This window comes from Mauremys reevesii, linkage group 13 (assembly GCF_016161935.1).
Source record: "Mauremys reevesii isolate NIE-2019 linkage group 13, ASM1616193v1, whole genome shotgun sequence".
In the NCBI taxonomy this organism is placed as follows: Eukaryota; Metazoa; Chordata; order Testudines; family Geoemydidae; genus Mauremys; species Mauremys reevesii.
The window spans coordinates 47,474,373-47,500,397 of record NC_052635.1 but is presented as its reverse complement, the minus strand read 5'-3'; the positions used below and the strand labels follow the sequence as shown (position 1 = coordinate 47,500,397).

General features: G+C 43.7%; 2 protein-coding genes across 7 annotated transcripts; one reads left to right on the top strand and one right to left on the bottom strand.

Annotated features, from left to right (window-relative positions):
- Positions 1-27: 27 nt before the first annotated feature.
- Positions 28-11,912, bottom strand: POFUT1 (protein O-fucosyltransferase 1). Of its 4 annotated transcripts, none has more exons than XM_039497904.1 (7): positions 11,847-11,912; positions 10,464-10,585; positions 6,218-6,400; positions 5,352-5,464; positions 3,358-3,550; positions 2,860-3,102; positions 28-1,935 (listed from the first exon to the last, which is right to left on the bottom strand). In XM_039497904.1, exons 1-7 carry the CDS (start codon positions 11,854-11,856, stop codon positions 1,747-1,749), a joined length of 1,053 nt encoding a protein of 350 aa, XP_039353838.1. In that variant the 5' UTR covers positions 11,857-11,912; the 3' UTR covers positions 28-1,746. The 4 variants fall into 4 exon arrangements, with proteins under 4 accessions (XP_039353838.1, XP_039353837.1, XP_039353839.1 ...); XM_039497903.1 differs by lacking the exon at positions 11,847-11,912 and adding an exon at positions 11,143-11,307; XM_039497905.1 differs by lacking the exons at positions 5,352-5,464; positions 11,847-11,912 and adding an exon at positions 11,143-11,308 and having other exon boundaries at positions 3,464-3,550.
- Positions 11,302-24,970, top strand: PLAGL2 (PLAG1 like zinc finger 2). 3 transcript variants are annotated; one of them, XM_039497902.1, is made up of 4 exons: positions 11,302-11,450; positions 14,801-15,188; positions 16,156-16,751; positions 23,152-24,970. In XM_039497902.1, the coding sequence occupies exons 2-4, from the start codon at positions 14,926-14,928 to the stop codon at positions 23,172-23,174; spliced, it is 882 nt and encodes a 293-aa protein (XP_039353836.1). In that variant the 5' UTR covers positions 11,302-11,450; positions 14,801-14,925; the 3' UTR covers positions 23,175-24,970. The 3 variants fall into 3 exon arrangements, with proteins under 3 accessions (XP_039353836.1, XP_039353834.1, XP_039353835.1); XM_039497900.1 differs by lacking the exon at positions 23,152-24,970 and having other exon boundaries at positions 16,156-17,939; XM_039497901.1 differs by lacking the exons at positions 11,302-11,450; positions 23,152-24,970 and adding an exon at positions 11,912-12,032 and having other exon boundaries at positions 16,156-17,939.
- Positions 24,971-26,025: the final 1,055 nt, after the last annotated feature.

Sequence of the window (26,025 nt, the reverse complement as noted above, 5' to 3'; positions counted from 1 at the left end):
TAAGCTTTGAAACACTCAAGACAAAGATAAATTTAATTGTGTTTTATTATGAAAAAAATACAAAAAATATTTTCTTGCCAATGCTCCTTAAGTCAAAATACATCCTCTAAACCACGATATTTTGCAAATCTCAGTAATCAGTCTCAATCATTAGCCATTCCTAATCAATGCAGCCTTTGATTGCATCTTTCAATACCACCATAAATTGGAGGAAAATACTGATGGATCTAAACTGCTTAGGTTTACAAGCTTCCACAGTTACAAAAATTTCCAGCTAGCCTAAAACCTGCTCACAGTTAGCACCACTGAAATGACCAAATCTGACACATTTTTGAAATTAGCACTGAAAAGCAGGAGGCTAGTATATGGGGACACAACACCTTAGTTAGCTTCCAATTTAACATGGGCCTCAACTCCTCCGACATTCGTTATAAGGCACAGGAACACAAATAAGGGGAGACAGAGTTAAACCAAAGAAAAATGCTCAGATATGAGCGAGTTCCCCAGATGCAAACAGCACATCAGAAGATGCCCTAGCTGTACAACTAATCCGTATGGAAAAGGGAGTGAGTGCCAAAACTCAGTAATTTACCAATAGCCACAAGAGTAACAAGACTGTTCCATGCAGGGAGAATGATGTGGATCATCACAGTCACTCATGCAAAATTAAACTGTACTGGTCAAAAGCCTTAATCCAGGTTTCTGTTAGCATCTCACTGCAAAGGGACAATGTCCCTAATCAATTTAATGGGAACCATCACTGTGGACTAGATTTTGCTGTCAGTGGAGAGGGCTCTTTGTGAAAAAATGCAGAAAAACCCTTAGCACAAACCTACATTGGATAAAACCCACCATACTGCCTCCTAATGCTTTATTGAGGTTATGTTAAAATTTCAGTTCCATTTAAAAATATTAGCTTCTAATATTTACTGATCTCCACAGATCCCTGTGACCGGATGTCATAATCTCCCTCTCAAAGCAAGAGACAACAGCTATGAAATCATAAAACACCAGCCCACGACAAGCTAAAGAAGACTGCCCCCATCGGTGTTCTGTGTGCCATGGTCAGCGCAGGTACTAAACAAACAACTGCATCATTATGATATAACAACGCCATACTTCTGCAACACCCTTTGGAGATCTCAGTAATTTACAGACATTATTAAATGTAGTCTCAACACTCCTGTGAGGTAGAAGTATTAAACTCATTTTATAGATGGGAAACTGAGGCACAAAGGTGACTTGCCCATATCGGACAACAGCATTCCTCAAAATAAAACTCAGATCTTCTGATGCTCAGTTCTAAGCTTTAGGCAATGTTCATTTTCATGAACCACGCTCCCTTGTAATATTAGTTTGCACTTCTTGAGCACCTGTCATCCAAGGTGCATCACAAGATGCTTCCCAACACTTGCAGGAGAAACAGTAAGAATCTGAGCCGCTATCTGATTCTGGGGGCTGCTAAGTCCCAAATAATGAGAATGGAAGGTTTCCTACAAGAGGTCACCCCATAGTTTAAAATGCATTTTCCATTTCTGATCTTATGCTGACATCATGGAATAACTGAGAAGGTGATCAGAACTGAATCCAAAGATTAATGTGAGGCCAGGATGAAGGTATGGGGACAGGCCTGTCATAGTGGAATTGAATATCCTAAGATGACATTTTTATCACGGTGTGTCTGCTAACAGTGCATTAGTGTTCAGAGCTATAAGAACAATTAAAATCTGCCTCTTCCTCTCCTGATCAGAATTCATCCCGCAGCCTTGGGGGGCGGTCCATGCCAAAAAATGAGGAGGGTCTCCCATGCACATCACGTTCTCGTTTCACAAAGGCAGTAAATGAAGAGACACAGTTCCCAATAAAATGGTCAGACTGGCCAAGGATATACAAGTCTATCTGGGCCACTTCGGGCTGCAAATTCACCACTTTGATCTGCAAAGTGAAAGGGGAAGAACAAATTAATCCAGCCATCACTGTACAGAATAGATAATCCCAGAGCATAAGAGTCCTGGCCATAACACAGCAAATGGGTACAAACTGGAATCAATCTAAACTTGCCCTTTCAAAGGCTCCAGCAAGTACTGCTATTACATAGGCATCTCAATTCAGCTCAAGTCCTTGCCAGCACACAGGACTGGATCTTTTAGTTCTGGAGGAAGCTGAATTCTTCAAAGGACCCTTAGTACTTTAGTCCTGTTGCTGTGGGTAAAGCTCACTTCTCATTCCATGCATCAGTAATGAACTTTCCTAATATGAAGGTTAGCAGTCCCTGAAATTCAAACTGATCTAAACTAGAAGGACTTTGAAATTTTACCTTACACTTATTAGCCCAAATAGTAAAGCTACTAGCCAGGGTGGAAAATATCTGTGCTACCATATTTTCTGTTTCTCCCAAACTTTTTTTTCCTAATATATCTCATCAATTTCTCCCACTACACTAACATGCGGGCTGGGGCTCCACTGCCAGGGACAATGCCTGGGTGAAAACTGATGTACCTCACCTCAACCGATGGGAAAGGGGAGAGTGTGGGATTCTTAAAATGTTAGGATTCTTTATCTAGGACCCAATCCTGCAAGGTTCTGAGTGTCCAATTCTTATGACACTCAGAACCTCAAAGGATCAAGCCAATAAACATCCAATCCTTTGACACTCACTGAACTATCTACCTCAATTTTACCGCAGCACCAAGGCACAAAAAGTATTTCCTGTTATCTGTTAATCAGTCAGTCTTAATTTCACTGAACACATACGAGACAATCAAATGTCCAGAGTATGCAGCAGCAGCAAGTGTTGCACTAGCTAGGGAAGGACATTATTAGAGCAGTCCTGTCAGTCTGAGAGTCTGAAAGACTTACTTTTCCTTCGAAAAGCTGCTGTATTTCTGTAGTGTAGGGCTCAGAATCAGTGGCAATGTAGACAGACTTAGCTTCCACCTTCTTCACCCAGAGCTTGAGCGCACGCTTGATCTCCTTCAGGTCTGGCAGGCACATGTCCATTGTGAGAGGCACCGCATTGTTTCGGTCATAGCCTACGCACTGTGGTGAAGCCATGAAGTGTGATCCAGCTGTCCCATCCTTCAGCATATTACATGCATTCTTCTATTAGGGGACGAAAAGAGAGAATACCATATGTGAACAGTAACAGCTAAGAAAAAACTGACTCCAACTCAGCCAGCATTTCTAGTATCTAAACACAGCCAGTTACTGAGTGCAAACTAGGTTTAGACTCATCTCAGAACGACTGACCATATCAGTGCTACTCCATTTCTCTTTTGGTATACTTTCTATAGGGTTGTGTGGTGATGACACTGACTGCATGCACCAGACCCACTAAAATCTACATAAGAGTCATACCCAGTCAGAGCCGATCCGCAGATGAATTCCTACATAGGGTTTAACCAGGAGAGAATGAATATAGGCCTCTCCCTTCTGCACCATCTCATCAGACCACACAACATACTTGTGCAGAGGCCGATGCTCCTCTAAGACTGGAAACTGGGCTGGAGCGCCAGGTAGGGCAAGAACAGGGTGCTCTGATGGTGGAAACCTGGAAGGAGAAACAAGACAGGAGCTCCATGTGTTTTCAGCATCTCTGGGAAAGAGACAGAAAAAAAACAGGTGTGCAGGAAATCTTTTGGCCTTGTTAGAGTGCCTGGGTAAATCAGAAAAGACAGTTACTCCATGGAATGGAAAGAACTGAGTGATCCTGCATTATAGAAGTCCAGTGAAACAACAAGCAAAGAAGAAGTTCAAGCAGTAGGTGTAATTTCAGACTAAAAACTATGAAGAGATTACATGGATAGCCACTCATAATCAAGAATTGTCAAAATTAGAGCTGCCTGAATGATTTTAACTCCACCCCTTTGGGTACATGCATTAGGATTCAGTCGTTAATTACATGATCACTGACATTCTCAAGAACAAACAAAATGCCTTCTTCACCCTCACCATCCTTGCAGTTCTCTCACTTGTCCTTGGGTCTCTCCATACCTCACCCCCATCGATTGCCCTTACAAGCTCTGGCCAGCTATAGCTTCTACATCCTAAGGGATAGAGAAATTCCTACTCTCCCCATCTTGTGGGCCTTCAGAGGTGCAAGGAGGAGTCTAGCTTGTGTGCACCTTAAAACAACCATAAGAGAGATGTAGGCACTGAACCCTAGTCTCCACTCCTGCACTACAAGTTTCAGTGCATAGCTAGTTAGCCCTTTATGCACGGTGTAGCCATCCTTAGCTGTGCACTTTATGAGTATAAAGTATAAAAAGCTTGGTATAAAAAGTACTGAAAACAGTGGATTAGAATGGAAATCATTATGCAACCTGAAATATAACAGTGTCTATCACTCCTGCTATCAGAAAAAAATAATCTTCACCATTTCAGCATGTGAATTATACACAACTCAGTGTCAAGACACTGCTTTTTACCTCAGACTCAACAGCAAAGCAGAAGTGAATTAATGAAATTTGAGGGACAGAACAATGACAAGACAGCCTTGACATTCATGGTGGTGGATCAGTTATAACAGGGATCAGCAACCTTTGGCACGCCGCCCGTCAGAGAAAGCCCCTGGCGGGCCAGGACGTTTTGTTTACCTGCCGCATCTGCAGGTTCGGCTGATCGCAGCTCCCACTGGCTGCGGTTCGCTGTCCCAGGCCAGTGGGGGCTGCGGGAAGGGTGGCCAGCACATCCCTTGGCCCGTGCCACTTCCTGCAGCCCCCATTGGCCAGGAGTGGTGAACCACGGTCAGTGGGAGCTGCAATTGGCTGGACCTGCAGATGTAGAGGTAAACAAACTTGATGGGCTGCGTGCCACGATCCCTGAGTTATAAGTTCTCTTTAGTTAAGTGTCTCTCACTCCAAGTTAAAGTAGTTCTGATGCCCAGGCCCACTGCTGGAATAAATATTAGGCCACTTGTGGCTCTGATAACAGGTAGATATTGGACAGAAGTTTAGTGTAGTGTGATCTTTGTTCATCAGCTGAAACCTGAATTATTTCTGATTTACTTCTGAAGAGCAATTAAAGACTCAGCCAATAAACATGGTAATTAAATGTTATCACTTATTGGCTGGCAAGTCGCTCAGCCTTACATACTTCACACCTAATACTGTCAGTAGAACACAGTGTTGGGCCAATTGACCATGGAAACAGCTTCAAGGTTTTTGTCTCAAGATTACACACTCCTAACTGAAATGTGAAACTATCACTTCAAGCCATCCCAAATGACATTGGGGCTCAATGGTGTGACTAGAGTGAGCATTTCCCTGAGAGCCACTCCAGGTGCCTACACAAGTTCAGCTATTGGCATCGCTACTCCACCACTGTGCACGGCTTCCCCAGGTTCTTGCTACCTTTGGATCCAGTGGTCCTTGTAAGAGACACTGAAGGAAATGCCTCCAAAGAGCTCAGACCTATTGAAGTCCACGTTGAATTGATCCCAAAATGGACCAAAGGGATTTCCATCCTGCAAAACAAAGGTAGATGCTCATTCACCACAGCACATGGAGCCCTGGCCGTGTGCAATTAACAGGATCCCTGGCCTTAGAGCTGGAATCTAAAAAGTGGAGGACCTGGAGAGGTCTGCAGCCAGAATTCTGCTACAGAAAGACATGCTTACCAGGGGGTTGACTGCAGTCTGGTATGCTTACCATCTAACTTACTGGGAAGCAGCAGATAAACTAAGGAGATCCTTGTATTAAAATAAAAGACTATTCCAAAAGCTGTCCTAAAATATATCAAGTAACAGGGGTCTGGTGCCCAGTGACCATTTGTCCTGAAGGATACGGACTTTTAAAATCAGTTGGGGATAACTGCTCTATGGATGTGATAGCTGGGTAAAAGGCCAGTGGAATATCTGCTTTTTTTGTGTTAAGGTCTTGTTTTTACCTAAAATTACAGTTACTTTGAATATGATAAATACACACAAACATACAACCCTATTGACTCCCAACCCTTTACTGTAACCACCAGACCTGACTGTAAGTACCTTACAGATAGGTTTAGTGGAAGAGCAGCACGTGGATGGATTGCCTGAAATGCTCTGCAGAGTGTATAATCTGGAATGCAATGCCTAAAGGGATAGGCAGGGGAAGAAGTCCCCCATATAGTGATCTAGGACACCAAGCCTTAGGAAGGTCCCAGAATAGCGAATAAATACCAGTCTCGGACTCAATCATTCCTCTGACCTAAGCTAGCAAAACAAGAGTGAGACACTTACCTTCATGGGACAAGTCCTTTTGTCACTGCTTCTCTGAGCTGCTGCTTCAAAGCAGTAAGCCACACGCTTGCCAGGGGGCCAGTGAATGGGTGCTAATCTCTTCATGAAGTCCTCCAAGCTGATAACCCGGTGATATTCTAAGAGAGGTTCCAGCTTAAAGTATTCCTTGTAGGAAACATGCAGCTGTGAATGAGAGAATGAGATCTACTCATAGTGCAATTGGAAGTCAGTTCCAGCTAAACCTACTCAAAACGAATAGAAAACACTGTGGTCTGTACCCTCTTCTTCATTCAGTGATGGCAGGATGAACAGCTCAGGATATATTATGATCCAAGTAAACAAATGCTTTAGAATCCACAACTCTATAGAATTTGATGGGGGTAAACATGGCTATCTACATAAGAACAGCCATATTGGGTCAAACCAAAGGTCCATCTAGACCAGTATCCTGTCTTCCAACAGTGGCCAGTGCCAGGTGTCCCAAAGGGAATGAACAGAACAGGTAATCATCAAGTGAGCCATCCCCTGTCGCCCCTTCCCAGCTTCTGGCAAACAGAGGCTAGGGACACCATCCCTGTCCATCCTGGCTACTAGCCATTGATGGGCCTCTCCTTCATGAACTTATCTAGTTCTTTTTTGAACCCTGTTATAGTCTTGGCCTTCACAACATCCTCTGGCAACAAGTTCCCCAGGTTGACTGTGCGTTGTGTGAAGACATACTTCCTTTTGCTTGTTTTAAACCTGCTGCCTATTAATTTCATTTGGTGACCCCTAGTTCTTGTGTTACAAGGAGTAATTAACACTTCCTTATTTACTTTCTCCACACCAGTCATGATTTTATAGACCTCTATCATATTCCCCTAGTTGTCTCTTCTCCAAGCTGAAAAGTCCGAGTCTTATTAATCTCTCCTCATATGGAAGCCACTCCATACCCGTAATCATTTTTGTTGCCCTTTTCTGAACCTTGTCCAATTCCAATATATCTTTTTTGAGATGGGGCAATCACATCTGCACACAGTATTCAAAATGTGGGCATACCATGGATTTACATACAGGCAATATGATATTTTCTGTCTTATTGTCTATCCCTTTCTTAATGATTCCCAACATTCCGTTCGCTTTTTTGACTGCCGCTGCACATTGACTGGATGTTTTCAGAGAACTACCCACAATGACTCCAAGATCTCTTTCTTGAGTGGTAACAGCTAATTTAGACCCCATCATTTTAGTTGGGATTATGTTTTCCAAAGTGTATTACTTTGCATTTATCAACATTGAGTTTCATCTGCCATTTTGTTGCCCAGTCACCCAGTTTTGTGAGATCCTTTTGTAGCTCTTCGCAGTCTGCTTGGGACTCAACTATCTTGAGCAGTTTTGTATAATCTGCAAATTTTGCCACCTCACTGTTTACCCCTTTTTCCAGATAATTTATGAATATGTTGAATAGGACTGGTTCCCAGTACAGACCCCTAGGGGACACCACTATTTACCTCTCTCCATTCTGAAAACTGACCATTTATTCCTACCCTTTGTTTCCTATCTTTTAACCCGTTACCAATCCATGAAAGGACCTTCCCTTCTAACCCATGACAGCTTACTTTGCTTAAGAGCCTTTGGAGATGGACCAGGTCAAAGGCTTTCGAAAATCTAAGTACACTATATCCACTGGATCCCCCTTGTCCACATGCTTGTCGACCCATCTCAAAAAAGTAGCGGATTCTACTAGTAGATTTTAGTAGATTGGTGAGGCATGATTTCCCTTTACAAAAACCATGTTGACTCTTCCCCAACAAATTATGTTCATCTATGTGTCTGACAATTTTGTTCTTTACTATAGTTTCAACCAGTTTGCTCAGTACTGAAGTCAGGTTTACTGGCCTGTAATTGCCGGGATCAACCTCTGGAGCTCTTTTTAAAAATAGGCATCACATTAGCTATCCTCCAGTCATTTGGTACAGAACCTGATTTAAATGATAGGTTACAAACTACAGTTAGCAGATCTGCAATTTCACATTTGAGTTCCTTCAGAACTCTTGGGCGAATACCATCTAGGGTCCTGGTGACTTATTACTGTTTAGTTTATCAATTTGTTCCGAAACCACCTCTAGTGACACTTCAATCTGCAACAGTTCCTCAGATTTGTCACCTAAAAAAAAGTCTCAGGTTTGGGAATTTCCCTCATATCCTCAGCTATGAAGACCGATGCAAAGAATTCATTTAGTTTCTCCGCAATGGCTTTATCATCCTTGAAGGCTCCTTGAGCATCTCGATTGTCCAATGGCCCCACTGGTTGTTTAGCAGGCTTTCTGCTTCTGATATACTTAAAAAAAATGTTGCTATTACTTTTTGGCTAGCTGTTCTTCAAATTCTTTTTTGGCCTTTCTAATTATATTTTTACACTTCATTTGCCAGAGTATATGCTCCTTTCTATTTTCCTCACTAGGATTTAACTTCCACTTTTTAAAGGATGCCTTTTTGTCTCTCACTCCTTTTACTTTGTTGATTAGCCACAGTGACATTTTTTTGGTTCTTTTTGTTTTTTAAGGCACTTTGGGGTTTTCTTATTATGTTTTTTAAAAGTTTTAATCTAGAGATTAGAAGAGGGGACTTTAAGTCAGGACTCCTGGGTTCTCAGCTCCACCACTGGTATGCTGAGACCTTGAGACATAACAAAGAATAGGCACTTATATTTTTCCCCAATGCCCCTTACAAACAGTACCTGATTAAACCTTGTATAGTACATAAATATTATCCCTAGTTTACAGATGGGAAAGCTGAGTAAAATTATTATGTAATTTATGTGGCTCAATGTTTATAATGTGCTTTGACATGTTCAGATGAAATGGACTATATAAAGGCAAAGCTACTCTCTAAAGAGATGATAACCAGTGTGTACCCTTATCACCTCCTAATTGAGTCATCAAATGCAGCATCAACATCCAGGTTGGCTTGTGAGAAGCACCCCTGTGATCACTAGTTATCACTTTGACTTTTATACCCCATTTACAACCGGGTGACACTTTTATAAAAAGTAGCACTAGGCCCGTTACAAGGATGCAGAGTTCAGCAGCTGATACAAACCCCTCAGTAATAATGTTTTCCCATGACAACACTGACTATGTTAACTGGGACACACGTGGGACTTTTAAAAAAACAACCCACCAGATGCCACGTTTTTATTCACATTCAGTATCTTTGGTGGAAGAGAGCATACTGGTGGTGAAAGGAGCTAACTTAATAGCCCCAAAGACTAAAATCCTCTGGGTATCCACAGAATAGGTTTGGTGCATGTAAATAACAGGGCAAGAATCCCCACACTGCCCTGGCAATGTGCCTTAGCTGGAGGGACCATTTCTACCAGCACAATGGAAATTCAGTCCCCACAGTCCATTCAAATCTTGGCCCCTCTGCTGAATCTGCCAATAATGGGGTCATTTAATGCCAGCGGAGTCATGCAACATCTGTCCACTGGGAGCTAATCTGAGATCACCAAACTCAGGAATTAGAAGGGGAGGCCATGTTAGTCTGGATCTGTAAAAAGCAACACCTTATAGACTAACAGACGTATTGGAGCATAAGCTTTTGTGGGTGAATACCCACTTCGTCAGACGCATGTCAAACTCAGGAGTTCCTTTATATATTGCAGCAAAGAGTCCTGTGACACCTTAGAGACTAACAGACGTATTGGAGCATGAGCTTTCGTGGGTGAATACCCACTTTGTCGGATGCATGAGATGTTACAGATGCTTTTACAGATCCAGACTAACATGGCTCCCCTCGGATACTTTATATATTGTGCATCAGCACATCCTCTCTCTTCTAGAATGCAAGCTCTCTGCAGCAGAGACTGTCTTTATTTTGTGTCTTATACATCATGGAGCACACAGTCAGTGCTTAATAAATAACAATAATAATGCTGAAGAGGCAAAAGCCCAACTGGTTTTCACATTTCAAACCCAACAACCAGAGCCATTATGTAAATATGCAAATGGTCATGTAGAAGCCTGTCTCCCTAGAATATTAGAGTGTAAATTGTTTGGAGCAGAGACTATTTTTTTCCTTTATGCCTGTACAGCATTGAGCATGTTTGGCCCCAATTGTTTTATTAAGTTGTGCTGAATGTATTTATCAGGGACAGGTATGTAGCATTACAAACGTATGTGGCGCTACACCAGCAGTGAGTGGGACATGATATAATTTGTAGAGAATCCAACATCAAAGTATTGAGGGGCTGAACAGGACTTACATTAGTATAGGGAGGCCTGTGGTGTCGGTACTCGATCCAGGGAGGCACAGCCAGGGTACGATTCAGAGTCTTGGCAAACACCAAGGAGCCCAAGAAATGATCCGCCTGGTTCCCAAACCTCCCTAAAAAAAGTGTCAGGAGCTGGATTTATTGGCCAAATCAGGGATGCCCATGTTGCCACAAAGACTCGCTACAACTCCATGCCCTCCCCCATCTCTGGGTCATCAAAAAATGTGAAGGTTTTCAGGAATTACAGGGATCTGGGACCCACAGCAGGTGGAGGGTGGGATAAGAGAAGGCCCAGGGGTGAAGGGTGATCCAAGGAGGGGCTGTTGGGTTGGGAGAAGGGAGGAAGGAAGAGTGGGTGTGGGGAGCTGAGTCCCTGGGGGCTGAAAGTCTGATTGCAAGAGAAAAGACCGGACCGGTGGGAGGGGGACACTGGGAGGGAGGGGCCGGAACCTGGAAAGGGGGAAATCTCGGGGGCTGGGACTGGGGACACAAGAGGGCTCTGGGGGGCTAGGGGCCAGGAAAGGGGCCGCTGGGGTGGCTCCGGGAAGGGGGACGCCACGGGGGTGCGGCTCGCTGGGAGCAGGGGCCCTGGAAAGGGGGACACGGGGGGGTCCCGGCGGGGGCAGGAGCCATCTGGGGCCCTGCAGCGAGCCCGCAGGGAGGGTCTCACCCATGCAGGGGCAATAGAGCAGGTAACCGGCTGGGTCCCAGGCGGGCGCCGCCGAACCGCTCGCCGGCACCAGCAGGAGCAGGAGCCCGAGCCCGAGAGCCCCCATCATCCCCGGGCAACCAGCGGGGCGGGAGGCCTATCCCGGCATGCACCGGGCTCCGGAACGGAAGGGGCGCTCTAGGAGGGAAAGGGCACCATAGAGGCGGAAGGAGCGCGAGCGAGCGCGGCGTCACTCCCACAATGCCCCGCACAATGGGGCCGCCGGGGCCTGAGCCGGAGCCGAGCCTGGCGGGGCCCGGGGGAACGGGGTGAGTGCGGGGACGTGGGGAGCCCCGGGGCAGGGGGAGGAGCCTGCCAGGCCACGCCCCCCGCGAGCGGGCCTCTCCCCGCGGCAGCCGGCCGAGGGGCGCGCCTGAGGGACCCCCGCGCGAGGAGCCGGTGCCGCCCGGGCCGTGGCTTGGCAGAAGGTTGTGGAGCCCCGGCCCCTTCCCTGCCCCTGGGCGGCGTGCGAGACCCGCCAGCGTGCGGCGAGCCCGGGCGCGGCGGCTGCCCTGGTCCCGCTCCGCACGGCGTGGCGGGCCTTGGCTCCCGGCTGCGGGGCGGGCGGAGAGCCCCTGACTCCTGGAGCCCGACCAGCCCCAGCCCGCCTGCAGGCACATGCCCCGCACCAGGGGCAGCCTTCACTTCCAGCTCGCTCCTGGTACCGTGTTTCATCTCTAGCTCTGGCTGCTTGTAGGAGCTCAAACCACGGAATCGTGTTCTGCCCCCCCCCCGCTCCGCCCTGGCGTCTATAGTGATTGTCTCCCACACGTTGTGCCCGCCCTTCAAAAGGAGAAAATGATGATGTATAGGCTGGTTAGCCTGACATCAGTCCGGGACACTATCATGGGGTAGGCGATGTGTAAATGATAAAGGATAGGAATATAATTAAATGCCAGTCAACATTCAACATGGTTTTATGGGAAATTGGTCTTGTCAGATTTGATTACATTCTTTGGGAGAAGGGAGCAAGGAGTTTGGTTGATAAAGGTAACTAGATAGGCAAGGTGAGTGAGGTAATATTTATTAATAAAGATGTAATATATGCAGAGGTTTGTAAGGCATTTGACTTACTACTGCATGACATTTCAATTTTTTAAAAGCACTATACAAGATCAGTAAAGCACATGTTAAATGGATTAAGAACAGACAGATTCATGGTATTTGTCAAATAGGAATCATCAACTGGAGGTGTTTTTAATGGGGTTCTGTAGCAGTCGGTACTAGGTCCAATGCTATTCAACATTTTCATCTATGATGTGGAAGTGACTACTAAATTACTGCTGATAAAATTTTCTAATGACACAAAAATTGGTGGAGTGTTAAATCAGGAGGAAGATGGGGCTGTCACACAATAATCTGGATTGGTTGGTAAAGTGGCCCCATTTCAATAAACTATGTTTTTTAATACAGCCAAAGTAAAGTATACAGTTATGAACAAGGAATGCAGGTCGTACCTACAGAATGGTGGGGGAGGGGAACTGTGTCCTGAAAAGGATTCCGGGATGATAGTGGACAAGCAAACAACATAAGCCCTGCTGTGATACTGTGGCAAAAAGGGCTAATGCATTCCTTTGATGTATAAACAAGATATAGTGAATAGGAGTAAGGAGAGGCAATTTTACCTCTGCATACAGCATTAGTGAGACAGATACTAGAACACTGCAGACAGTTCTGGTGTGCACATTTAAAAAAGGGTGTTGAGGAATTAGAGGGTGCAGAAAAGAGCACAAACATTATTCAAGAGCTGGAGAAAATGCTTTTGTGAGGGATTTAAAGAGCTCGGTCTGTTTAGCTTGTCAAAAAGAAGGTTGAAAGATGACAATAATAGTGTAGAAGTATCTTCATGAGGATAAAATAATGGGACACCTGCCAACCAGTAGCTGACATGAAATTTGGGATTCCTGAACACCCTGGGGAAAGAGGAGAGGGGACCAGCACATTGCTACTGGATTTTAGAGGTGGGGTACCTTAGCTTCTTTTTTATCCTCTAATAGGTGTCTGGTAAAGTTTTCAAGCTATATAAAAACAAATTATCTTTCTTAGTATGACTTCAAAACATCATGCTTATAGATACTAATTCTGGAGTCCTCCCATCCCCACTATTTTCCATTCTGTCTGAGGGAACCATTTGTAGTGTCATGGTTTCATCCTGTATCCAGGGCCAGTTCTTCTCATCTATTTATAATCTTCATTGGGGCTTTGTCTTAACAGAAGGACTAGTTCTTTCCCTTCCTGGCTGCAGATCTGACCCACATGTGGCACGGCTGTTGATGTGTGGGTACAAAGTTCTTGCAGTCATTGAGAAGGGGTTAGAGAGTTTGATGCTATTTTAAGAAGAGTTTCTCATGCTGCTAAATTTAAAGGAGGAGGATATATTCCATTGTGACTTTGGTAAAAACAGTCATTCAGGTTAACCCTTTCCTACCACATGAGGTTGTGGAGATGTACAGGAAACAGTGTGAAGGCAAAACAGGAGAGAGATTAGAGTCAAATCTCAGGATCCTCCTACTAGAGCTGTAGAGAGAAATCAATATGAGTTTTAAGCTATTAACAGAAACCCTCCAAGAGGAACCAGAAAATCCATAAGGATACCGCCAAATGTGTAGTTTTGCTGAAAAGCAGCTGCTGTATAAGATCATGTCAGATAAAAGGGGGGCTGTCTGTCATTACAGCAGGCTTGTTGATCCAGATAGCCAGGAACAATTCCACATATGGTGGAAAGAAAATTCTAAGACTAGTCAAACTCTGAACCAGAGGCAGCCTACATTAGCCTCCCTCAGAGGGTCATATGTGCTTGTCTTATTGACCCATTTAGAGGAACTCACATTTGCTACACAGGAGCTGCTTTTGTCAGCTCACCCAACTCTAGGCAGCTGTAGAATACCAAAAAAATAATCGAGACTTTTGGAATTTCTGTGACAGATGCAAGAAGGAAAGCCCAGCAAAGCGCAAGAGCAAATCAAAAGAGTGAAATATATGAAGAAAGGGACTAGTGTGAGGAAGGGATGTTAGTTTGAAGAAGTGGATGAGAAAAAGGTGACAAGTTTACAGGAGTAGAGGCATGACCAGCCAATATGTCCAGAGGAAATGAATACCTCAGGCAGCAATGACTTAATACAGTAGTTTAAGTTATGTGATCAGATAATGGTTATTGTGTGGGAAAGTTCTAACCCTCACCTCATTTTATTCATAAAAAATTAGTACAAGTGCTTTTAGGACCCCTGAGATTAAGGGAGGAAGAAGACTGGTGAGAAGGTGACCTGAGACTGGAGAAGAACTTTCTCTCTTTCCTTGGCAGCCCTCTGTGCTAAGAGTGCTCCAGCTTGTTAGGAACATTTCTCCTCACGGAGCAGATGATTGGGTAGCAGGGTTAATCTCACATCCAGATTTTACCCGAGTGGAAGCATTCTCAAACCAATCCCTTGTACCAGGCCATGTTGTGTTGTGTTTATTCAGAACAAAATGTAATCCAGGGAAACAGGAGAATTTCTTATGTCAGTGGGCCAGCATAATATGAGTGGCTTCATACAGACTGTTACTAAGGTATATTTGTACCCACTCAGGTGAACAGCTAGAACGATGCAGTACCCTTACCCCACCTGTTCTGTTGTTTCAGATGAAGATTTCTTGCTGTTAAAGTCATATAATTGCAAAGGTTCCAGCTCTACTTGGACAGCGTAACAGCAAGTCGCCCACAGATATGAGTTCTGCTTAACATGGCCCTGTTCTACTAGGCCTGCCATGACGGCATTTTTTACCAGTGTTCCTACCTGGATTCAAGATGCAAAGCAGGAGGAGGAGGAGACAGGCTGGAAATTAGTCCCCAGGCAAAGGGGTCGAGAGGCCGAAAGTCAAGGCAAGTGCCAATGTGAAATTTCTGGGACCTCCTTTACCAATGTGGACAAGCTGAGAACTCACACGTTCGCTCATACGGAGCAGAGACCTTACAACTGCCCTCAGCTGCACTGTGGAAAGGCCTTTGCATCCAAGTACAAGCTCTATAGGTAGGTGACTATGCTGAGTGCCTCTAATTAACAGTTCTCTCCCCTCATAGGACAAGGAGAAGCCTACTACACTGGGGTTTTGTCATATCTAGTGGCAGGGTGGAGGAGGGAAAATCTTTGTTACTTTGCAAGTAGTTAAGTTCCAGGTGTTATCAAATTTCTTTAGCCCCTTTTATCAGAAGACCTCACATTACTTTAAAATTTAAGGCCCAGGATAAGTATTTTCTGTTTTATTGATGAGGCTATTGAGGCACACAGGTTAATCTTACAAAGCAAATGGTAGAAGGCCAAGAATCCTTGTCCTATGCTTTAATCACAAAGATCATTTCTGTCACACTTAGTAGCCAGCCTTGAAGAGCCAGACTTTGGCGCTGAAGAATGGGATGGGATCATTAAATTTGCTAAATAAGTTCACTATGAAGATAGGCTGGATGGATCAAGGTTTTTGAGAGGGTAAAGAAAATTCCATCTGTAAGTTTCAAGTAAGAATTCAGCCCAAATGGGTAGTGACAAAAGGTCACCACCCTTTGATGGCTGCTGCTGAAATGCACTGCTGGTCTCACTCCAGTCCCCAGTAGACAAGTGTCCAACACAAAAAACTACCAAAGTTGGCACTAGCTAGTTACCCTGGTTGGCAGGCTCAGTAGAGAAGGCAAGAACTGAATGGAAGATTAAAGTATACTTGTGTAGATGTGATGCCTTCTGTCAGGACTGAAACACTTAGAAAGGGCATTGTGAGGGAAGTTTGAAATGCTACTGCCTGTGATCCTTTACTGGTTTTGTGGATGGAGGACTTGTGCTTCTAGGGCTGTCAATACAACCACTTTAAAAAGCACTAAAATTTCACACAAGTTTTTAAACAGAAAAGGTTTTGAGGGAGTAGGAGGAGAGCTTGCAAAAGCAGCAGTTACTGTGCTGTGGGTTGAACACTACCCTAACTTTCCTTCTCCATTTTCCCTCACATAAGGCACATGGCCACACACTCTGCCCAGAAGCCTCACCAGTGTATGTACTGTGAGAAAATGTTCCACCGGAAGGATCATCTCCGCAATCACCTGCAGACTCATGACCCCAACAAGGAAGCCCTCCACTGCCCTGAGTGTGGCAAGAACTACAACACCAAACTAGGCTTCAGGCGACACCTGGCTATGCATGCAGCTGCCAGTGGTGATCTGAGCTGCAAAGTGTGCCTGCAGACCTTTGAGAGCACTCAGGTCCTCCTGGAACACCTCAAGGCTCATTCCAGGAGGGCATCTGGTGGAACAAAGGAAAAGAAGCACCCATGTGATCACTGTGACAGACGCTTCTACACACGTAAAGATGTGCGGAGACACCTCGTGGTGCACACAGGGCGGAAGGACTTCCTGTGCCAGTATTGTGCTCAGAGGTTTGGGCGGAAGGACCACCTGACCAGGCACATGAAGAAGAGCCACTCCCAAGAATTGCTGAAGATCAAGACAGAGCCAGTTGACATGTTAGGTCTCCTAAGCTGTAGCTCAACTGTGGCAGTGAAAGAAGAGCTGAGTCCAGTTTTATGCATGGCATCCAGAGACATGATGAGTGGTAAGAGCTTTCCTGGCATGCTGCCTATGGGCATGTACAGTACACACCTCCAAGCTATGCCAAGCTCAGGGATGCCCCATTCTTTGGTTCCCAACTCTCTTCCAATGGGAATGAGTTATCCTCTGGAATCTTCTTCTCCTGTCTCCTCCCCACCACAGCCTCCTCCGAAGTACCAGCTCGGATCTACCTCATATTTACCTGAGAAACTACCCAAAGCAGAGGTGGAGAGCTTTCTGTCAGAGCTGCCTGGCAGTCTGTCTCTCTCATCTGGTGAGCCTCAGACCTCCTCACCTCAGCCAGTAACTCTGGACGAGACTCTGCTTTCCAAGAGCCCTGCTAACCTTTCAGAGGCTCTCTGTGCTGCTAACATGGACTTTTCTCATCTTCTGGGCTTCCTCCCCCTGAATCTTCCTCCATGTAACCCACCTCTGTCAACAGGGGGGCTGGTCATGGGCTACTCACAGGGGGAAACCCAGCCATTGCTTACCACTTTGCAACCTCAACCTCAAGAATCTCCTGGAGCTGGAGGCTCCCTGAACTTTGGTCCTCTTCATTCATTACCCCCCATCTTCACCTCCAGCTTGAGCACAACCACCCTGCCACGTTTCCACCAGGCATTCCAATAAGATGACTGGCACTGGTGAGCGGATCTTCCGCTAATACTTGCTCAGAGAGCCTTAAAAATGCACAACTCTTGTACTTTTCTGCTGGGATGTGAAAGCTTTTGAAAGCTGTTTCAGACAGGACGATTCTGGTGTCTGGAGGGAGCACTTGTAGATCGGAACAGCAGATATCCCTGTGCATGTCCCAGTCCTCTATAGTGAAAAGGTTTCAGCTGTATTTTTTTTTCTATTTTTTAATCTGTGAATCGGGAGCCACACTTAGCACTGACCTTCCCTGAGGTTTTGGAGCCTTGTTCCTCTTTGGGAAGGGATCGAATCTGAGGAGCTGGGGCTGTTTCAGCTTGGGCAGACTTGGACTAACCTTTTGAAGAGTCCAACTTCCATTTTTATGTTACCACATTGCAATCCTGGCATTACAACCAGTACCTGCAGGTGAATCAGGAGGAGGGGGAAATCTAGAGACCTATCCCATATGGAGCAGACAGGGGAAGAGCTGTCCTTCCCCATTACCCCCATCCCATCACCTATACAACTTATGCCATTTTGCATCAGTGTTAAGCAATAATGATAGCATCAACACGATGGATGCAGACCGCCTCATTTCTCATCGCCTCATTTCTTTTTGCAGAGCCATCAGATGAGACTCATTCTAGTGAATTTTTTTTTAAACCACAACATGAGTCTCTTTCCATCATTACAAAAATAGGAGGCACCCGTGTACATTGGTTTTGTATCTGGTATAGCTAGAATACTGTTTACACAATGAAGTCAGGTTGCACTGATTTCTCCTCTTCACTTGTCACATTTTTCCCCCATGGGGAAAGTAAACTGACTTGGACTACTTCAGCCACTGCCATTTTAAATGGTAGTTCTTTGCACATTCCCTTTGACTTCCCATATGTGTCAGAGGGGGATGGAGCAACTTGGACATCTGGCTCACCTTTGTGGTGTTTGAAGTGAGCCCTTTTAAAAACACCACAACCACACAGATCCTGCCTCTGTATTGGAAACCAAAGCATGTGAAAAAGCAAGGTTTAGAGCTAGTAGTTGCCAGCATCAAGTACTGTCGTACAGGAGACCCAGGTTTGGGAGTGATCTCTGGGCTTCTGCTCCATAGGTTAGCCATGGATATGAAGGACAGGGTATGAGCTGACATTTTCTGCCACCAGTTTGCCAGGGTCAGTGCCCTCCTGGCTGATCCACAGACCAGCGTCAAGAGACATATTTTGACCTCCATAGTGGAGTGATAGCATGCAGGAGTCAGGAGAAAACAAAACTGGCCCTAGTTTTGTTTACACAGTCACTGTATTTGAACTGTTTCCCCAACACTAATTGTCCTAACAATAGCTGAGGTCTCTGGGATTACAGTCCCCCTTCCTCTCCTCTAGCCTGGAGTTGTGGGCCTTTTTTATTCCTCCTTTCTCCTGCCATACCCCCTGAACCCTGGGTTCAACTTCCCTAGCTCCTCATCATCTGCAGCCCTTGAGTTCTCCTTTGTGGAATCTCCACCTACTGATAGCAAAAAGGTTAAACTTTTAAGGGTCGGTGGACTCCTAGTCTGATCAGCTCCACATAGGCTCCTGTTCACATCATGCTTGGTAGCCCATACTCTTGAGTATGTTAAATCCAGCTATGTTTTAATGCACATCTACGAACACAGACATGCAGCTTTTGATACCTCAGCACGTAGGAGCATAACAGGCTAAGATAGCCCAGGGAGTTTACCAACATCTCTCTTTACAAACTCCAAAAATAGAGATCTACCTCTATCCTGTTATCTTAACTCCGTAAATGAAGTCAGTTACTGTCCCCCTGCATTCTTGTTTTTCCCAAGAACGTGTCCACCTCTTTCTTCACTTCAGCTGACATTTTTTGCTTCTACCTTCAGCCATTTGTCTCAAACCCACAGCATGCAATTAGTTCTGTTTCATTTGCTCATATACCTGGCTCTTCCTCCACTTTACTCAAGGAGTTCCTATAATTTTTTAGTAATGTCTTCCTAACCCCAACCGGTGAAACAGCTAGACCTTGTCATTTAAGTTTAGCCAGTGAAACTGCAAATACTACTTTCGTTCATATCAGTGTAAGTTTTTACCTCAGCAATATCCTGTGAAAATGAGTTCCCTGGATTAAAAGTAGTACTTCCTTTTATCCATTTTCAAATGTTGCCTTTCAAATTTCAGCAAGTGCCTTCTTTTAATTTGAAAAGGTAAATAGGGGGATCTCAGCTGGTCTTCTCTTAACCATTATTTTTAAATACCTCAGTCATATCTATTTTTCTCTTTCCAAATTAGTTTCACAATTTCACTTTAAGTCTGATTCCCGTCTTATATATATATTTTTTAAACAAAAGCAAATATGGAAAAAAATTCGGAGAGGTGATCAAAACTGAAAGCGTTATTTGGATTTATGCAGTGTCATAATAATTTTTCCTCATCTCTATATTTGTAACATCTGATTCTCTTGGTTTTTTTTTTGCCGTCATTGTGCTTTGAGAAGAGGTTTTCACTGAAATATCTTCAGCAGTAGCCAAGTCTACAGCCAGGCAAATGCCTCCATTTTCTACAAATACTCTCTCAAAGAATCAATGGAATTCACTTCACTAGGTTTTGCACCACTTGGTTTGCTTTCCATGGCTATTCTAGCAAGCAAGTTTGAAAGGATGTTCATATATAAAATGATGGTTAACCAACATTAGGGAATATATTAATGGAAAGCAAGTCTGGAACTCAAACCAACTGTTTACTTTGGGAACTTGATGTAAAGATTCATCATGACCCATAACAGGTCCTGTTGAGTTCAATGGATATAGGATCAGACACTAAGTATGCAGATAAGATTAAAATGTTAAGTGTTGTAAATACCATTGTGGACATAGAAATAATGCAAAAGATTTAGAGAGATATGGGAAATAACTAAATGAGATTCATACAGGACAAATGCAAGTTAACATCTTGGGGGAAATAAAGAATGAGGAGATTTGGAAAGCAATATTGTGAAAGACTAAAGGGGTGATAGAGGACAGCAAGTTAGATGTATGTTTACAATGAAATGTGACAACAAAAAAGCCCTGTGGGATTTTAGACTGGATAAAGCAAAGCAATTCATAAGAGGAATCAATTTCTATAACTGGTAAGACCTCATCTGTAATAATTATATTGGCATGTACATAGTGGTTTACATCTCTAAGGCCTGGGCTACACTAGTGGGGGGGGTTCAAACTAAGATACGCAACTTCAGCTACGCTATTTGCATAGCTGAAGTCCAAGTATCTTAGTTTGACTTACCTGGCCGTCCTCACGGCGGCGAGTCAACTGGTGCGGCTCCCTCGTCGACTCCGCTTACTCCACCTGCCGAGGTGGAGTATGGGCATCGATTAGTGGATCGATTTATCACGTCCAGACGAGATGTGATAAATCGATCCCCGATACATCGAACACTACCTGCCGATCCAGCGGGTAGTATAGACGTACCCTATGTCTCCTACTACTTACAACTGAATATCATTTGCTCCATATATAAAATAGGGGTAATGAGACAGAGGTTAAAGTCAACATCAAAAGTGCCTTTTAAGAATCTACATTTGGCTTGCTCAGTGGTAGAACCCATGAATCAACTTCTTAATTCTAGCCCTGCACCATGCCTGATCATGCTGTGTCCTAGAATTCTGTATGTTTATAAGCACCACTGTACCAGAAGGGCATAGACAAATTGAGTTTCAGAGGAAAGCAATTGAAATGGCTAAGTGGCTGGAGGGGCTCACTCTAAAGAAATTAATAGAAATAGACACCGTGTAATGACCCTCAAATTTAAAGACCAGGAGAGAGAGAGGAATTACTGAGGGTAGTACAAGGGGGATAATAAGGTTAAATAAATAAAAGGGAAAGTTTAGGTTGAATAGCAAGAAGGCCGTTAGTCTCCCAGTGGAAGTTAAGATGTTACAGACTAGACTGGCTCAGTTTTAGTAAACATACAGTAAGGAATAACCCTGCACTGCCAAGGAGGTGGGCTTCCTGGTCCTTCCCAGGCTCAGATTTCTAGAACTGGGAGAATGTCACTCACCTAGATCTTTTTCCTGAGGGGTTGCAACTGGTTCAAGAACCCTTCTGTGTGCAGATAGCATAAATAGGAAGAAACAAATGTCCATTTACTTTGCATTTGTCTGTGCTGAATTTCATCTGCCACCATGTTAGCCACTTACCTGGTTTTGCTAGGTCCTTCTTGAGTACCTCATAATAGGGCCTGCTCTTTAACCTGAATAATGTTGGAAAGTTGCCTCACTGTTCATCCTCTTTTCCAGGTTAAGTGGATGATAGATTTGATTACTTTTGTTTGGAAGCTTGGCTCTTTGTTCTTTTAATTCCTTCAGCACTGCCAGGTGGACAGCAGCTCTCTAGGTGACTTATTGTAATTCGGGCTGGAGTTTCCCCATCACTCCTTCTGACATTGGTGCTTCACCTTCACTGCCTGGAAAAAAATAATCCTGCAAAAGGCATTTCCCATTATTTTCAGTGATGAAGACTGGTGGAAAAAAATCATTTAAGATGCTTTCCCAGTCTTCCTACATTCTGGTCATGCCTTTTACTCTCTTCCAGACCCACTGATTCTTTCATGGGCTGCCTCTTTGTAGTTAATTGCTCTTCAGGTTCCCCCTTAACCACATTTTGATGATAATTTTAAGTTGATCGAGAGTGTAGGTGGTTTTCTTGTCGGTAATGATCTCAGTAATTACACCCATAGTCCACAATTGTCACCACAGACAGCAACAGCCAAAGTCTCTTTAAATTACAACAGTAGTTAGACTTATTGGGCTTGCATACACAAATCCAGCACCAGACACCTAGTATCCAGAATGTTCTATGCTGGGAACAGATCACTGTACAAATTGATTAATCTCCCTAAAACACTGTAAATGCACTTCTCCCACAAAAACAGAGTGGAACCTGCTTATAGTGAAATGGTTTGCACAGAACTTTTATCATTAAAAAGGCCTTTCTATCCTAGCTGGTCAATATTTCTTCATCTCTGCTCCTACAGCCACTTGTATCATTTTAATCCCCTCATGTATATTTTAATCTTCGCACTGAGACGGCTGATACCTGGGATTCTGAATATGGCTCATTTGATTTTTATACTGTGCTGAGGGGCGGTGTTGCCTAGTGGATAGAGCACTGGATCAGGACTCTGGAGACCTCAGTTGTTTGCAGATCTACCACTGGCCTGCTGGGTGACCACAAGCAAATCACTTCTCTCTTTTTCTCAATCCCCTTATCTGTAAAATGGGTATAAAGATACTTCCCTCCTTTGTAAAGTGCTTTGAAATCAATAGATGAAAAAGCACTAGTTCAAAGATATGTCAGTAATAATACCTACGAGTTCTTTCCTTTCACAGGACACCCTTGTTTCCAGTCCTGGACCTGTTTTTCCAATGTTAATAGGTTTATCCCAGGTTCTCACTATACTGCCCAATAATGAGTTTGTGTTTGTCTACCTTAAATCTAGAGAGATTGACTTCCATTTCCTCATCATCTTCTGTGCTTGCTTTATTCTTTGAGGATGCCAGCAGATTACAAACCAGAACCTTTGTTTAGAATCCAACTGTACTCTGAGTCGCACTGTTTTGGCATGATTCTCATTCCATCGGCCTCAGCACAGGCGAGAGCTCTTACCTACCAAGGCAGTTTGTTAATGTACAACCATCCAATCTAAATACCCAGAGCCATTTCTTCCCCAGAGTTTCATAGACTGCTTATTAGACACTTCTCCTTTCTGTAAAGGCAGGTTCAGCAAAACCCTTTGAGTTGATCACCAAGAATATTAGACCTTCAAAATGGAGAACACAAGAACTTACCACTTTACTTTCAATTGGAAAACTAAAAAAAATCCACATTTTGCTTCCTGTGTTACTAATAGGGTACTGGAAACTATATGTACAGTCTTACAAGAAAAAAAATCTGAGCAATATCTCCTCATACATGAAACCAGGTGCTCAGTTCTATTGTATGCTGTACATGTTCCTCCCCTCAGCCATGCAATCTTGCTTCCCACCAGCCTCATTCACAAAGTGAACACTAAACTTGGAAAACATGGAAAATCATTTCAAATTATGTTGTTGCAACATGTAGCAAGAGAAACCAGTGGAAGTGACCAGGAAACTTAAAGCCTGACAGAAGAAAACAGCGAATTTGGGATTTTATTTTCATTTATTAAACAGGGCACTTGCACAACCCTCAAAGTGAAAGCATCTGAACTTCCTTATTTTTTAAGACACAAGCATATTTTAACAATTCTTCCACTCCATTGCTGTATTCTTAGTGATTAGCGCAGGCACTGCATCTTACCCTGAAAATGCTATAAAATCAGAACAGGTCTATTGCATAGGATGTGCTGAGATGATAAAGGGAAAGCTCTGTGTGAAACAATTTCTGCAGTACAGGAATACCACCACGTGTCACTCAGAGAATGGGTCCTAGTTAAATTAGATATCCAGCTGAAAAGACCAGTTCACATTTGGCATCTGCGCCAGCAAACCCAATTTCTTTCTGCATTTTGTTGTTCCTTTTCAAGGTAATGTACCATTAAGGTTTCCGCTTGTGGAATTCACCAGCGGATCCTGCTCAGAGATGTAGCCTTTGGCAAGTTTGGAGAAAGAGCTGAAATTCAGGTTTTTTCTGAACGCTGAAGTCTGCCTAGCCGATTTGATTGCTTGTGCTGAAAGCCTCATGTCTTGAGCTTATGAGTTCTCCCCATCCCTTTAGTGCCTCATTAAGTTCTTGATTTTTTTTTGTAGTTTTTCCCTAATTAACTAGGAGCTGTTTTAGAACATTTTTGTAACATTTATATCAATATTTTACTTTAACAAGGATATTTAACTAAAAAAAGAGAAAGAATTGCCTTAGTGTAGGTTCAAAAACTGGGTGGTAACAAAAGGGACAGTGCAGGGAACTTCTGGAAACCACCCAGATTCACCCTTCGAAGTAGCCAAGCTCTGAACCTGCTGCTGGAGGAAAAGCTACAGTGGCCTTCGCAGCTATGGCAAAGTCAGGCTGAGGATCCTCTTCAAGTCAGGGTGAACTTTGTCACCAGTGGAACAAATTCTGCCTTCAGGTTCTAGTACACAGGAGTGCAACCCCCAAGGGCAGGATTTGGTCCAAAGGCTGGGAGCACCCCTTTCCAAAAGCAGCAACTTGGAATTTCTCTGCTACTGTAGCTGGGGTGGAAGGGAGTCAGCATCTTTTTTCTTTTACCAGGGATGCAACTCAACCTTTTCCATGCTGCACTTTCAGAGCACCAGTTCCCAGCTTCCATTCCTACAGCCACAGCTGTCAAGGCCAGCAGCTTCCCCTCCTTAAAGCTGGATTATTTTTTTAAAGAAACTTTCTAGCACTTTTATACACACAGTGAATAACCTCTTTTTATTGGAGTATTTTTGGGCTTTATATAAAACAAGGTTTTGAATTGTAAAAATATCAAGTGCCATTAGGAAATGTACAGCTCATCTCTGTTCAATTAGCTTTTCCATTGTCTTACAGAATTAAGTCCAAAATGGAAGGGAGTTTTATAATGAAGTTGTTTATTAAAAATGTTTGAACTGTCTGCCTTGAACTTGCACTTTTTCCTCAGAGGCTGAAGCCCAGGGTAGATCACAAACCTCCAATTCTTGATATGGATCTGGATGTACTTTTAATTTCTGCCTTCACATATATGGAGTATATCTGGGCTAATGGATAAAAAGGCAGTTCTCTTGTGTGTGTCTTTATGGGGCTGGTTCTGTTTATCTTGTACCAATGAAGAGATGAGAATACAGTATTTTGGAGGCTTACATTTAAACACCCTGGCCACTTGATTAAAGCGAAAGCTACCAGCAGTGTTGAAACATGACTGTTCCTGGTACTAAGGTTCTAGTAGCACCATTTTCCTGACCAGAGTGAACAAAACTCTTGTTTACTTTCAAGGAAGCATGCTAGCTAATTCCCCCATCTGTATTATACAAAAATCAGTCATAGCGGGAACCTGTTTATAACATAGTTATCAATGCCGCATCAACTTGTAGTGTAGGCTGGAATTGTACTCAAGTATTGAATGAGATTAAAAGTCATACATCCACACTGCAACACTAAACCACAGCAGGAAATTTTCACATTACACTACAAATTCAAGCAGGCTACGGATAGTAGACAGAACCTGGAATGCTTCTCAAAAAAAAAAACTCTATTAAAAGTACTAGCAACAATCTTGTTTTGACAGTTTGTTGACAATGTGATAAACTGATATGGTGACAAGTCTTTGATAGGTTCTGCTGAAGCTTTTAAATCAGGACTCAGAAGTTACCAGAGGCAATCCCTTAAGCACCCAGGGATGGAAGTATTATTTATGATACAATAGTTGTTTATGTAAGGCACTGTTACATGGGTATCATCTCCATTTTACATAGTTTCCCTGGGTCACTGGTCCCACCTAAGTAACTTGCACAACCACACACAGCAACGCATTGGTAGAGCTAGGAATAGAACCATACAAGCCTGGAACTAGTTCTGCTTTAACCTCTGCACAGTCCTCTCTCAGAAGAAGCTAAGAGCCCTACAAATGAACCTTGATTTCCATGCAAGTGAAGAATCCAGCACCTTTCCTCTCCAGAGACATTTTAACGC

Bases quoted from the DNA above. Each gene is read 5' to 3' on its own strand.
- PLAGL2 (XM_039497900.1), top strand. From the start codon at position 14,926: ATGACGGCATTTTTTACCAGTGTTCCTACCTGGATTCAAGATGCAAAG. The intron at 15,189-16,155 runs GTAGGTGACTAT...CCCTCACATAAG, and splicing joins TCCAAGTACAAGCTCTATAG to GCACATGGCCACACACTCTG.
- POFUT1 (XM_039497903.1), bottom strand. From the start codon at position 11,251: ATGATGGGGGCTCTCGGGCTCGGGCTCCTGCTCCTGCTGGTGCCGGCG. The intron at 10,586-11,142 runs GTGAGACCCTCC...CACTTTTTTTAG, and splicing joins GCTCTATTGCCCCTGCATGG to GGAGGTTTGGGAACCAGGCG. The intron at 3,551-5,351 runs GTAGCAAGAACC...TTCTCCTTCCAG, and splicing joins AAGGACCACTGGATCCAAAG to GTTTCCACCATCAGAGCACC.